Below are 10,968 nucleotides of genomic sequence, written 5' to 3'. Positions count from 1 at the left end.
GCCTGGAGCAAAGGAGGCTCAGGGGGGACCTTGTGGCTCTGCACAACTCCCTGACAGGAGGGGACAGCCGGGGGGGTTGGGCTCTGCTCCCATGGAACAAGGGACTGGAGGAGAGGAAACAGCCTCAAATTGTGTCAGGAGATATTTATATTAGATCAGGAAAAATTTCTTTGCTGAGAGTCATTCAGCATTGGGATAGGCTGCCCAGTGAAGCTGGTGGAGTCACCATCCCTGAAAATGTACAAGAAACCTGTGGATGGGGCACATGAGGACATGGTTTAGTAGTGAACGTGGTGCTGGGCTGACTTTTGGACTTGGTGATTTTAATGGTCTTTTCCAACGTTAATGATTCTATGGTTCTAGGAATTCCAGTGAGTGGAATTCAGTCTGGGTAAGAGGGTATTAAAAAAACGAGTGGAATAAATAAGCTGACATTCAGTTGAAATTGCACAAATTCTCTAATGCAAATTCTAAATTGGAGTAACACAGTGTATGTGTGCACATGATCTAGACAGCACTGATTTTGGTACAGTGTAACACACAGGCAAGGAAAATCAGAATGCCAGTGAGGTACAGGTTTTGAACCTTTTAAGGTATTTTTGCCCCCTCCGCTGGCTTGGTGCTGGAAATCTGTCTTCATCTAATAAAATAACTAGTTGAGCACTGTCAGTAGTCCTGCTCTGTGTTGAGTATGCACATGAACGTGTTAGTTCCGCATAACTTTCATGTGTCTCCCATTGCAAAAAATATTCAATGTATTACGTGAGTTCTGTGGATTTCTGAGTTACCATTCTCGTTGTGCGGATAGAAATGTAAGAGCTGCAATAACGTGACTTAAAAACGTAAGTTGCAGAAACAGCCTAGTACAGGAATTTATTTGCTCTTGACCTGAAAAGTAGCTCTGAAAGGTACTTCAGAATTATCTTACTGAGTACAACTTCTTTTTCTGCTTGCTGAGTTTTGCAAGAGGACAGACACATAGTGTAAATGGGCTTCTCTAGTCAAGTTTTTCCAGTGATAACACCTCCACAAGCAAAAGTAGCAGTAGGAGTGCCAGGGCAAATAAAGTGCCCATGGCTGCCAGTGTTTTCATTCCTGGATCCCACAGGTACTTCAGAATTATCTTACTGAGTACAACTTCTTTTTCTGCTTGCTGAGTTTTGCAAGAGGACAGACACATAGTGTAAATGGGCTTCTCTAGTCAAGTTTTTCCAGTGATAACACCTCCACAAGCAAAAGCAGCAGTAGGAGTGCCAGGGCAAATAAAGTGCCAATGGCTGCCAGTGTTTTCATTCCTGGATCCCATAGTTCTGCCCTGAGTGTGGTTGGAAAACATGGGTGCCACCCACTGGCATCACTGCTGGGAGGTGTATAAAGGAGTAGGGAGGAATCCTTTTTACAGACAGGGACCAGTGTAGACATGGCTGCTGTGTCAGAGCTTTTTCACATGGATCTTTGCTGCTCTCTCTGTAAGCACAAACTGCAGTGTGTGTGCTTCTGTGTGCCTGTGCATGCAGGGTGTTTAAATGCTAGCGTGCATTTCTGGTAAGCACCTGTACAAAGCCATTAGCAAGTTTTAAGATGGAGCTTGGACTGTTCATGACTTAGATTATACAATATGATTGCTGGCTAATGGTCCTAAAGCCTGTGTGTACCTGAGAATGAAGGAAGCCAGGACTGCTCCTGTGTATTTGTGTCTAAGTGTGTGTGTGTGTTAGAGGTGAGGTGGGTTATTTTAGTGTGCGTGCTTTCAGAGTGTACCTGAAAAACTTGATATTATTGCTGGGTTATTACTCCTTTGACTGGATTCATGGTGTAGCCACACTTTGGAACCAGGTAAATTTGCTAGCATATTAAGAATGAAATTAAAAAAAAAAGGAAACAGACTTTTTGTGATACCTTAAAGCACAGATATATTCTGTTTTCCTCTACTGCCTCTGTTGTGCAGCTGGTAAAGAATAATTTCACTCATTAATTTTAAGCATGAGAACAAACTCTGTTAAATGTTTAATCACCAAATTCCATAAAAATCAATGCCCTATATTTGCCACTGAGGTTAATTGCCTTAAACTTACAGTTGAAAACAAAATAGGTACTTACAGGGTAAAAGTCACAATTCCTATAAAATATTCTAGATGATACTGTTTGCGAAGCTGTTAAGTCTTAAATTTTAGCAATGTTTGTAAGAATCAGTGACTGAACAAGGTGCATGCTTGCATCTGGATTTTCAGCTGCAAATGCAAAAGAGTTGCAGATGTTGTGCTTCAGAATACCTACAGATGTGGCAGTGCTCAGAAGTTGGTACCAGAGAACCCTAATGACAACTCTTTTTTCTCCTTCTCTTTGTGCAGCAACAGTAGGAGTTGTGGCAAGGACTGTAGTCAAGAATGATATTTTCTATGCATGCTGCTGATCTGTTCACTTGTAATGGACCAGAAGATAAAATGCTGAGCCATTCTGGCATCTAAAAAGTGTGTTAGCTAGGAGTGTATTAGCTGTTCTTTAAATGTAATTAGGTTTGTAACTATGGATTTTTGTACATATGCCATTTAGGCCTAGGGGTCCTCATTTGTTTATGAAGTGCTGTAGAACAAGCTTATCCCTAAATGCTCTGTAGTCATGCAGTGCATCATCCATAGGATGTGATAGTGGATGTCCTGTGCCATTCTCTAAACCTCCAAATCCCAGTGCTGCTTCATGCAACGACTGATTGTAAGGGGCAGAAAGCTCCATATTCACTTCACTTGTTGTTTCATCATCATCCTTTCTCCCAATAAATTTTGTTGCTATTCTTTACGTCTGTGCAGGAGGTGGGGATTGGAGACCTGCTTGTTTTTAATTGATCATGGCAGGGGACATGAAAAGACTCTCACGGATGCTGCTGGAGTGCAATAGCAATGACAGGCTATGTGGTAAGATTCACACATTCCTTTAATAAGCTTTCACATGCTGGGCAGGAAGGCCAGCCTCACTAAGTGTACCAAGCCCTTTCTTCTCCTCCACCTGCACCCCAGTCCGCACAGAAAGACTTGATGGCACTTTCCCTGCATTGTGTTTCAGGGGAGAAATGTTTATGGGGATGCAGGCTCTGTGGCAGGATTCATCTCACATAATTTCAGCCATTTTAGAGAATTTCTACTTTGAATTAGGTGTACAGCAGTCATTAAAGATTCCCTGCAGCTTTCCAAAGGACCAGTTTTGTGAGATTTTGATTTCGCTACTTTCTGCCATCTTTGGGAACTGAAAAAATGGTCTTGACCACCTCCACATCTGGGGGACATGAGAAAGATAGTTACCTTCACAAACCTTGCTAATTGCAATGTCTTTCAGTCAAATTCCAAAGGTGACCACTCTGTTTCCTTTAAAATGCTCCGTGTAATTTTACTGGAAGGAGCTGTAATTGCACATGTATTTGTGATGACATAGCAATATCCAGCCCTTCCCATCTCCCTGCTGTCCTGCTGCCAGTGCCATTTCTGTTTCACTGGTGGATGGTACTTCAAATGGCTGCAATTTCTGGCCTCCATATTAAGGCATCTAAATGAGTGACCTTAGGTGTGGGAGTCAGTGATTTCATGCAGTTTAGGTACTCAGCACCTTTGAAAAATAGGGTGGCAGCACTAACAGTGTCCAGTTGCTATCCCAAGGAGCAGAGGAGGGAACACACACTTTTGGTGTTGAAAGTTACTGAAATGGATTGTTGCTGCATGGTTATACAGAACCAATGTGCTGCTTATTCCTTGGTTTTGCATTTTCTTTCTCTGCTGCTAGTTGTGCGTGAATATCAAACGGAAGTGATCGTTGTCCCAGTTCTCCTGGTGGGACTTTTTGTCATTGTGCTCACTGTAATCCTGTGGCTCCACTGCCGCGGCCTGCGAGCAAAGCAGGAGCAATCAGCACCAGCTGGAACACAAGGTAAAAAAAGTGGTTTTCAACCAGAGGAAAGAGTAGTGGTTTCGCTGGCTAGAAGTCAATTCCATTTCCCCATTGCTTGAGCTGTTAGGCAAAACCATTTATGAGAATCCTGAGTGGTATTCAGCAATCCAGTAAATATTAGAAAAATTGGGAACCCTGATTTATTCCACTTAGCAGCAACAGTAGTGGAATCTGTAGTATAGATGGATCTGAGAAAATCGAAAGCAACATACAATGTAGGCTGTTTGATGTGCTGTGGTAGCATCACAAGAGCTGCAAAGTGTATTTTTGTAACAGCTTCCTGGAGGCTGCTGCAAGGAGAGTTTTACTGGGGTAGTTATGAATGATAGTAATTTTGATGTAGATCATACCTAGTTAATCCATTTTCTATACTGCCATTTAAGAAATTTAATTTCAAACTGCTGTCTCCCTCTTCCTATGGAGACAACATGAAGTAGAACAGGGACTGGTGAAGAGGTAGGGGAAGGTTTGTTGATACATATGTGGCTGTGTGGAAATGAAAATACAGTTCTGAATTAATTTTGGGTATGCAGAGGGGAAAAAAGCCTCTTGAGCCTATATTAAGAGAAATAATTGAGAACTGGTAATAAAAGAAAATGTTCATTGCTTGAGCACATGGGAATGAAGTCCAAATGTGTCTTACCTATAAAGGTTATGTAGTTAAACATGGGAGAAATTTCTAGACTGGTTCTGTCTTTTTATCAAATAGAGGGGGAGATAAATTCTTTCTCCTTTTCAAGGACCAGGATAAGTAAGATACAGTAACAGTTCCTTACTTTGCCCTGATTTCCAAAACACCGTGGAGCAAAAACTAAAGAGGATAGAAGGATGAGCATTGCCACTTATTACAAGAGTTCATCTGTCTGTTTTTATGCGTCATATGTATTTGCTTTTATCAGTGAAGAAAAAGAACCAGCAGGAACCCTGCTCAACAGAGAACCACTACATCCAGCTGAGTGAGACATCTGTGGAGAGCCTTCTAAATTCTGCATCCTTGACTCTAAAAGAATTAGAGATCCCACGAGAGAAGCTCTCACCAGGCACCTTGCAGCTGATAAAACATGGTGCCTATGGGAGCATCTACAGAGCACAGTTGGAAACTGGGAGCTCTGGGAAGACTAAGACTGTGGTATTGAAAGCCTTGCAAGGTAAGGCCCATGGTCAGGATCCACCTTGGTACAGTCTCTGTATCCCAGATATGATGCTGGGTAGAGCTTTTCCATCAGTACTGGCAAGAACATGTTCAGTGTAGTAGGTCAGAGGTGTTCTTGTAGGAATGTCTTTGTAGGATTAAAGATTGCTGACCATGTTGATTTTAGCTGTCAACCTGTTCTTTGCTGCTTCCATTTGTTGTTTCGTTTTTAATCTGTTTTCTTTTGTTCTTTCAGACCTGGCTAGTCCCCAGAAAATAAAGGATTTCTTGGGAAGGATTAAATTCCATCAAAATCTTGGCCATCATGAGAACCTGGTTGAATTGGTTGGATGTTGTGTAGACCAGCTCCCACTTTATATGATCATGGAAGATGTGTCTCTAGGTGACCTATTGACATTTTTGTGGACATGTCGGAAGGTGAGTCAAAAGAAGTGATGACAGAATAGCTTCTTAAATTCCTTAGGTACATACCTAGCCATGAATCATAGATGATTCTTTTCATCTCTCCATGCATCCCTCTGTATCACTCAAAACTATTTCCATACCCCGAAGAAGTTCTGCACAAAGGTCCTACTTTGCAGACCACTGAAGGGCGTAGCAGGCACTGGAATTAAAGTGAATTCATACAGCCACCCGAATTTCTAAAGTTTTAAATCCCGTCTCACTCCAAATGCTTTTAAGAAAGCAGAGCAATTCCCACACAGGGGGAAGGTCATGGGAGGATAACAAATTGGTAAGAGACAGGAAATAGAATATAAGATGAAAGGTTGGTACTTGCACTGGAGGGAGGTCAGCCATCTGGGACATGGTGCTGTTCACTGCATGTATTAGTAACTTAAAAATGGGTGACAGTGATATGATGATATTTGCTGATGGTTCCAGCCAGTAAAGGCAAGGGCTGACCCAGAGGAATTGCAGAAGGATCTTCCAAGATTGAAAGACTTGCCAATAAAAAGAACAGATGAAATTCAGCATAGTTAAAAATTAAATGATGCACAGGTTAAAATTTCACATGTGAATGATGGCTTCATGTCTGCCCATTGCTGATGAGGAGTAAAATCTGATGGGATGAGGTCTGATAGTATAAAAATACTCAGTCCATTGAAAATGTTAACTCAAGCTAAAACAGACCCCAAATATCAGGGGAGGTTTAGATTGAATAGCAGGAAGATATTCTTCTCCAGAGGGTGGTCAGGCACTGACCAGGCTCCCCAGGGAATGCTCACAGCTCCAAGGCTGGCTGAGCTCCAGGAGTGTTCAGACAATGCTGTCAGGGACAGGGTGGGAGTTTTGAAATGTCCTGTGCAAGGCCAGGAGTTGGACTTGATGGTCCTTGGGGGTCCCTTCCAACTCAGCTTATTCTGTGATTTTATGACTCCCTGTTACAAAAGACGTGGGGACAAAACTCTGCCGTGTTACTGTGTAAACCCATCACTCTTACATCTGAAACTCTAAATGTAGAATTGCTTCCTGTCCTATTCAGCAGAAGGTCCAAGCAGAAGCAAATAAAGCCAGTACATGTCATGTTCAAAACAAACAAATGGAGCTGGTTCTCCATGAAGTGAGGAGTTTGACTAATGGAAGGTCTTGCCACTGACTGCTGTGGATACTGGAACGTCATATGAGGTCAAGGCATGATGGAATGCAATCATGGAAGGTAGCCTTTCAGAGGTTGCTGAACATGCTGAAACCATAACCATCTCAGGAAGTTTTTAAATAGAAGGTATCTGTGGTCTGTAAAATGCCAGGAAGAACATTGTGTGCTACCTTTTTCTCATCTGGGCATCCAGCTAGGGTTACTGTTACAGGCAGGGCAGTATGAGAGATGGACTCTTAGTCTCATTTCAGGTAGCCATTCATATATTAGAAATGTGCTTTTCTACTCAGCATTCTGATTTATAGTATATCTGTCATTCACCTGTGTGGAGTGTCACTCCTCACTGTCATTCTGACAATTTCTGTCTAACCTATGAATTTTTCCCCACCTTTCAATTTTCCCACCAGTTGTCTCTGGTGTACTTGTCTTACTCAACACACCATCAACATCACCCATCCATGTCCTCTTACATTGCAGTCTGTTTATGATCAATTGTGAGGAGGAGGAGCATAAGATTCGATAGACTAGAAGGAAACATTCCCCACTACCCTACTGCTTTGGCATTTGTTTGAACCAAGGTCTCCTGTCTTGTCTCTAGGATGTAATGGCAATGGATGGTGTCCCCTATGACTTCACTGAGAGGCAGGTGTATGAGGTTGGACAGCAGGTTGCAGCAGCTCTGGTAAGTCTGCTCACATTGGCTGCATTTTTTCATTCTTGCTTGATTGCAACACAAGTTTGCACGGTGGCCTAAGCACTGGGAATGAAGGCTTTGTTAAAATATGCTTCCATTGTGTTGGTGAGCACATGCCTCTACTGCACAGTGTGGAAGACAAGCATACTCAGTGAAGATTTATATCAATTAAATTTCCTTTTAAAATCATCTGGATTTCTTTCTTTCTTTTCCAATTTCCCAGGCTTATCTTGAAGAAAAGAAGTTGTTCCATGGTGACATTGCTGCCAGGAATGTCCTTCTTCATCACAACTTCACTGCTAAGCTCTGTGGTTTGGGCCTGGCCTACGAATGTCATACACATGGTGCCAGCTCAGTCACACGGAAAGTGCCAGTCAAGTGGCAGGCACCAGAGAGGCTCCTGAGCAAACCCCCTACCATCAAGGCAGACATGTATGGCTTCATTTTGGGACTAGAAGTTCACCTGTCTGTCAGATCTGTCTCTTTCATTCCTTTGTGTATCATTTCATGTCCTGAAGTTCACAGGAAGGCAGATCTAGTTTCTGCATAACACTCCTCTTTTACAGCTCATACTTTCTCCTGTCTGCAGGCCATGCCTAGTTGTTTTTATGTATTTAAGCCAGCAAACAACTTTGCTTTGTTTACTTTTCTTGCAGATGGTCTTTTGGAATTCTACTGTATGAAATGATTACATTAGGTAAGAAGACTTAATGATAATAAAAAAAAAAATATGTAAGGAAGCAGCAAATTAACAAGACCCAAAATCTCGAATTTTAGAATGTAAAGTTGGGCCATTTAAATAAGCACCCTGTTTTTTTTTCCAGCTTGCAAAGTCTTGCCGATTCCTTTTAAACTTTCTGTTATTGTGAACTGTGGTAGGAAAAAAACAGATTTTGGTAGGGCAGGAAGCCAGTCTTGCACAGAAGCTGCTATCTGCAACCATTGCCATAGCGTTTTCTACCATTGCTCCTTCTGCCTTTCCAGGTGCTCCACCATATCCTGAGGTGCCGACTTCTGACATCTTATCATACCTGCAGAAACAGAACATTATGAAGCAGCCCTCGAGCTGCCAGCAAGCCATGTAAGCCACTTGCTTTATGAACAATTGAACATGAGATTGGCAGAGCTAAATGGAAGTGAGACAGAGAAAACGAGATCTTACACAAGATTTCTAAGTCTAGACTATGCTAAGAGTAACCTGTTAGCTGAGAACATTTGTGTCTGCCACATCTTCTTACTGGGTTCTGCTGCATAAAACCTCTGTGGCCAAAACCCTTCTGTCCTTCTTTTGAAAATGACACTTGTTTCTGTTTCCTTCTGTTGAAAATTACACTTGTTTCTGTTTCCTTAAGTGCCGTTGCATTTTGCTGCTCCACTGCTTCCTTGCAAGGTGCATCACTGCTGTGGAATGATTTTTCTCCTCTAGGTTGTAGGATATTCTGTGAAATGATCAAAGCATCCACAGGGAAGATCTAAGGTACATTTCTTTGTGTGAAGACATAGTTTCTTTTAATATTTGGAAGTTTTTTCGTTCCATAATGCTGTTTCAAAAGTGGATTTCCCATACTCTCAGCTGACATCCTGGCAAAGAGCTTCATGCCCATACATCATTATGTGGCTGCAAATTTCAAAGAGTCATTGAAAGAACTTCACATGAAGGAGAAAAGGAGGATTTTTCCAGACATTTTAAATACGAGATGGTTTGACTGTAACAAAACTTTGTGTTGGTGCTTCTCGTTCTTCTCCACCTTACAGGTACTGCATCATGAAGTCCTGCTGGCAGTGGAGTGCAGCTCACCGGCCTTCTCCAACACACCTCTTGTGCTCTCTGAAAACAGCTATGAAGACCAGCAATGGGCACACAGTGCTGCAGGTGCCAGAGCCAGTGGTGCCTGAACTCTATGCTGATGTTGCTGGTGTTGATGTGCACAGCCTAGTGAGGGAATACACAATCCTCTGAAGGGCCCTTTTATGTTTTGGTAAAGGAGAAGAAGTCGCAGAATTTTCCATTTCTAAATATTTTGCAAGCTCAGAATGAGGTGTGCATGTTGGAAGGGATCCCTTTATTCTTCAAACATGTATAAAATCTCTCCTCCCTGCCAGACACAAGAAACTGTTATCATTATTGTTAAATCAACCTGTTGGTATCATTCTGCCAGTGGTCATTTGGGAGTAAAGTGTGTTTAGGAAGCTGTAGAAAATGTAATGAGAAACTTGAGTTAAAGGAGTGTGTTAGGTTTGTGTGGCAAGGGGTGGACTACAGGGGTGACTTCTGTGAGAAGATGCCAGAAGCTTCCCCCAGTTCCATGATGGACCTGCTGCTGGCCAAGGCTGAGCCCTTCAGCAGCACTGGTAGCACCTCTGTGATTATGTATTTAAGAAAGGGTTAAAAGTACTGCACAACAGCAGGTGGAAGAGAGGAGTGTGAATGTGAGAGGAACAGTTTGCAGACACCCAGGGCAGGGCAGAAGCAGAAGAAGGAGCTGCTCCAGGCTCTGGAGCTGAGATTCCCCCGAGATTCCATGGTGCAGCCCATGGAGAGGCAGCTGAGCCCCTGCAGCCTCTGGGGAGCCTGGGGGTGCAGAGATCCACCTGCAGCCCCTGGAGGAGCCCACGCCAGAGCAGGGGGATGCCTGAAGGAGGCTGTGACTCGGAGGGAAGCCTGTGCTGGAGCAGAGTCCTGGCAGAATCTGTGGAGACAGGAGCCCTCTTTGGAGAAGGACTGCATCCCATGGAAAGGGACTCATGCTGGAGCACTTCATGAAAAACAACCCTTGGGAAGAACTCATGTTAGAGAAATTCCTGAAGGACCTAGTCTCCTGTGGAGGGATCCCACACTGGAGCAGGGGAAGAGTGTGAGGAGTCCTCTGCCTGAGGAGGAAGGAGCAGCAGAGACAATGTGAGATGAACTGACCACAATTCCCATTCTCCCTGCTGGATGAGAAGAGGTAGAGAAATTGGGAGTGAAGCTGAGCCTGGGAAGAAGGGAGGAGTGGAGGAAGGTGTTTTAAGATTTGGTTTTATTTCTCATTATACTTCCTAATTTGGTTATCAATAAATTAATTTTCCCCAAGTTGAGTCTGTTTTGACCGTAGCAGTAATTGGTGAATGATCTCTCGCTGTCCTTATCTTGACCTGGGGGTGTTTTGTTATATTTTCTCTCCTCTGCCCAGTTCAGAAGAGGAAATTACAGAGTGATTGGATGGGCACCTGCCATTTAGACAGAGTCAACCCACCATGAGGTATCTGGAAATGTTTCCCCATCCTTTCTGTCCCAGGAAAATGCATCAGTTGGGTATTTTAAAGAGGAGATGTCCTGGGGAATATGCTGGGGTGGTCAGTAAAGGTCTGGGATTTCTCCAGTGCTTTATACTGTAGTTTCCCGTGGGAGAATGGGCACTGTATTCCAACAAACAAACCCACAGACAAACAACCCCCATGCCTCCTTTCCCAACAACAACAAGAAAACAAAGCAAAACCCTTCATGTCTGTGGATTCAGAAGCTGTTACATAAAATGTCACACATCTTCATGGAGAGCGTGCTTTCTGTGCAGGTCAGGTGAGTACTCAAAAGCTCATCTGAAATTA

The 10,968-nt window shown here is 43.1% G+C and overlaps 1 protein-coding gene across 2 annotated transcripts in view; it reads left to right on the top strand.

Moving 5' to 3' along the window:
* The window catches only part of STYK1 (serine/threonine/tyrosine kinase 1), an 18,427-nt gene extending 8,144 nt beyond the window's left edge, over positions 1-10,283 (top strand). For both annotated transcript variants that reach the window (XM_008642460.2, XM_017745873.1), the window contains 9 exons: positions 2,808-2,912; positions 3,772-3,915; positions 4,836-5,084; positions 5,325-5,506; positions 7,285-7,368; positions 7,604-7,812; positions 8,037-8,077; positions 8,365-8,461; positions 9,136-10,283. In XM_008642460.2, the coding sequence (XP_008640682.1) occupies positions 2,846-2,912; positions 3,772-3,915; positions 4,836-5,084; positions 5,325-5,506; positions 7,285-7,368; positions 7,604-7,812; positions 8,037-8,077; positions 8,365-8,461; positions 9,136-9,340 (1,278 nt within the window). In that variant the 5' untranslated portion in view covers positions 2,808-2,845 and the 3' untranslated portion in view covers positions 9,341-10,283. The remainder of the gene's footprint in view (positions 1-2,807; positions 2,913-3,771; positions 3,916-4,835; positions 5,085-5,324; positions 5,507-7,284; positions 7,369-7,603; positions 7,813-8,036; positions 8,078-8,364; positions 8,462-9,135) is intronic.
* The last annotated feature ends 685 nt before the right edge of the window (positions 10,284-10,968 follow it).

Source organism: Corvus brachyrhynchos, unplaced genomic scaffold, assembly GCF_000691975.1.
Source record: "Corvus brachyrhynchos isolate BGI_N302 unplaced genomic scaffold, ASM69197v1 scaffold209, whole genome shotgun sequence".
Classification (NCBI taxonomy): Eukaryota; Metazoa; Chordata; class Aves; order Passeriformes; family Corvidae; genus Corvus; species Corvus brachyrhynchos.
Note: the sequence above shows the minus strand (reverse complement) of the source record. Positions and strands in the feature narration are given on the sequence as shown.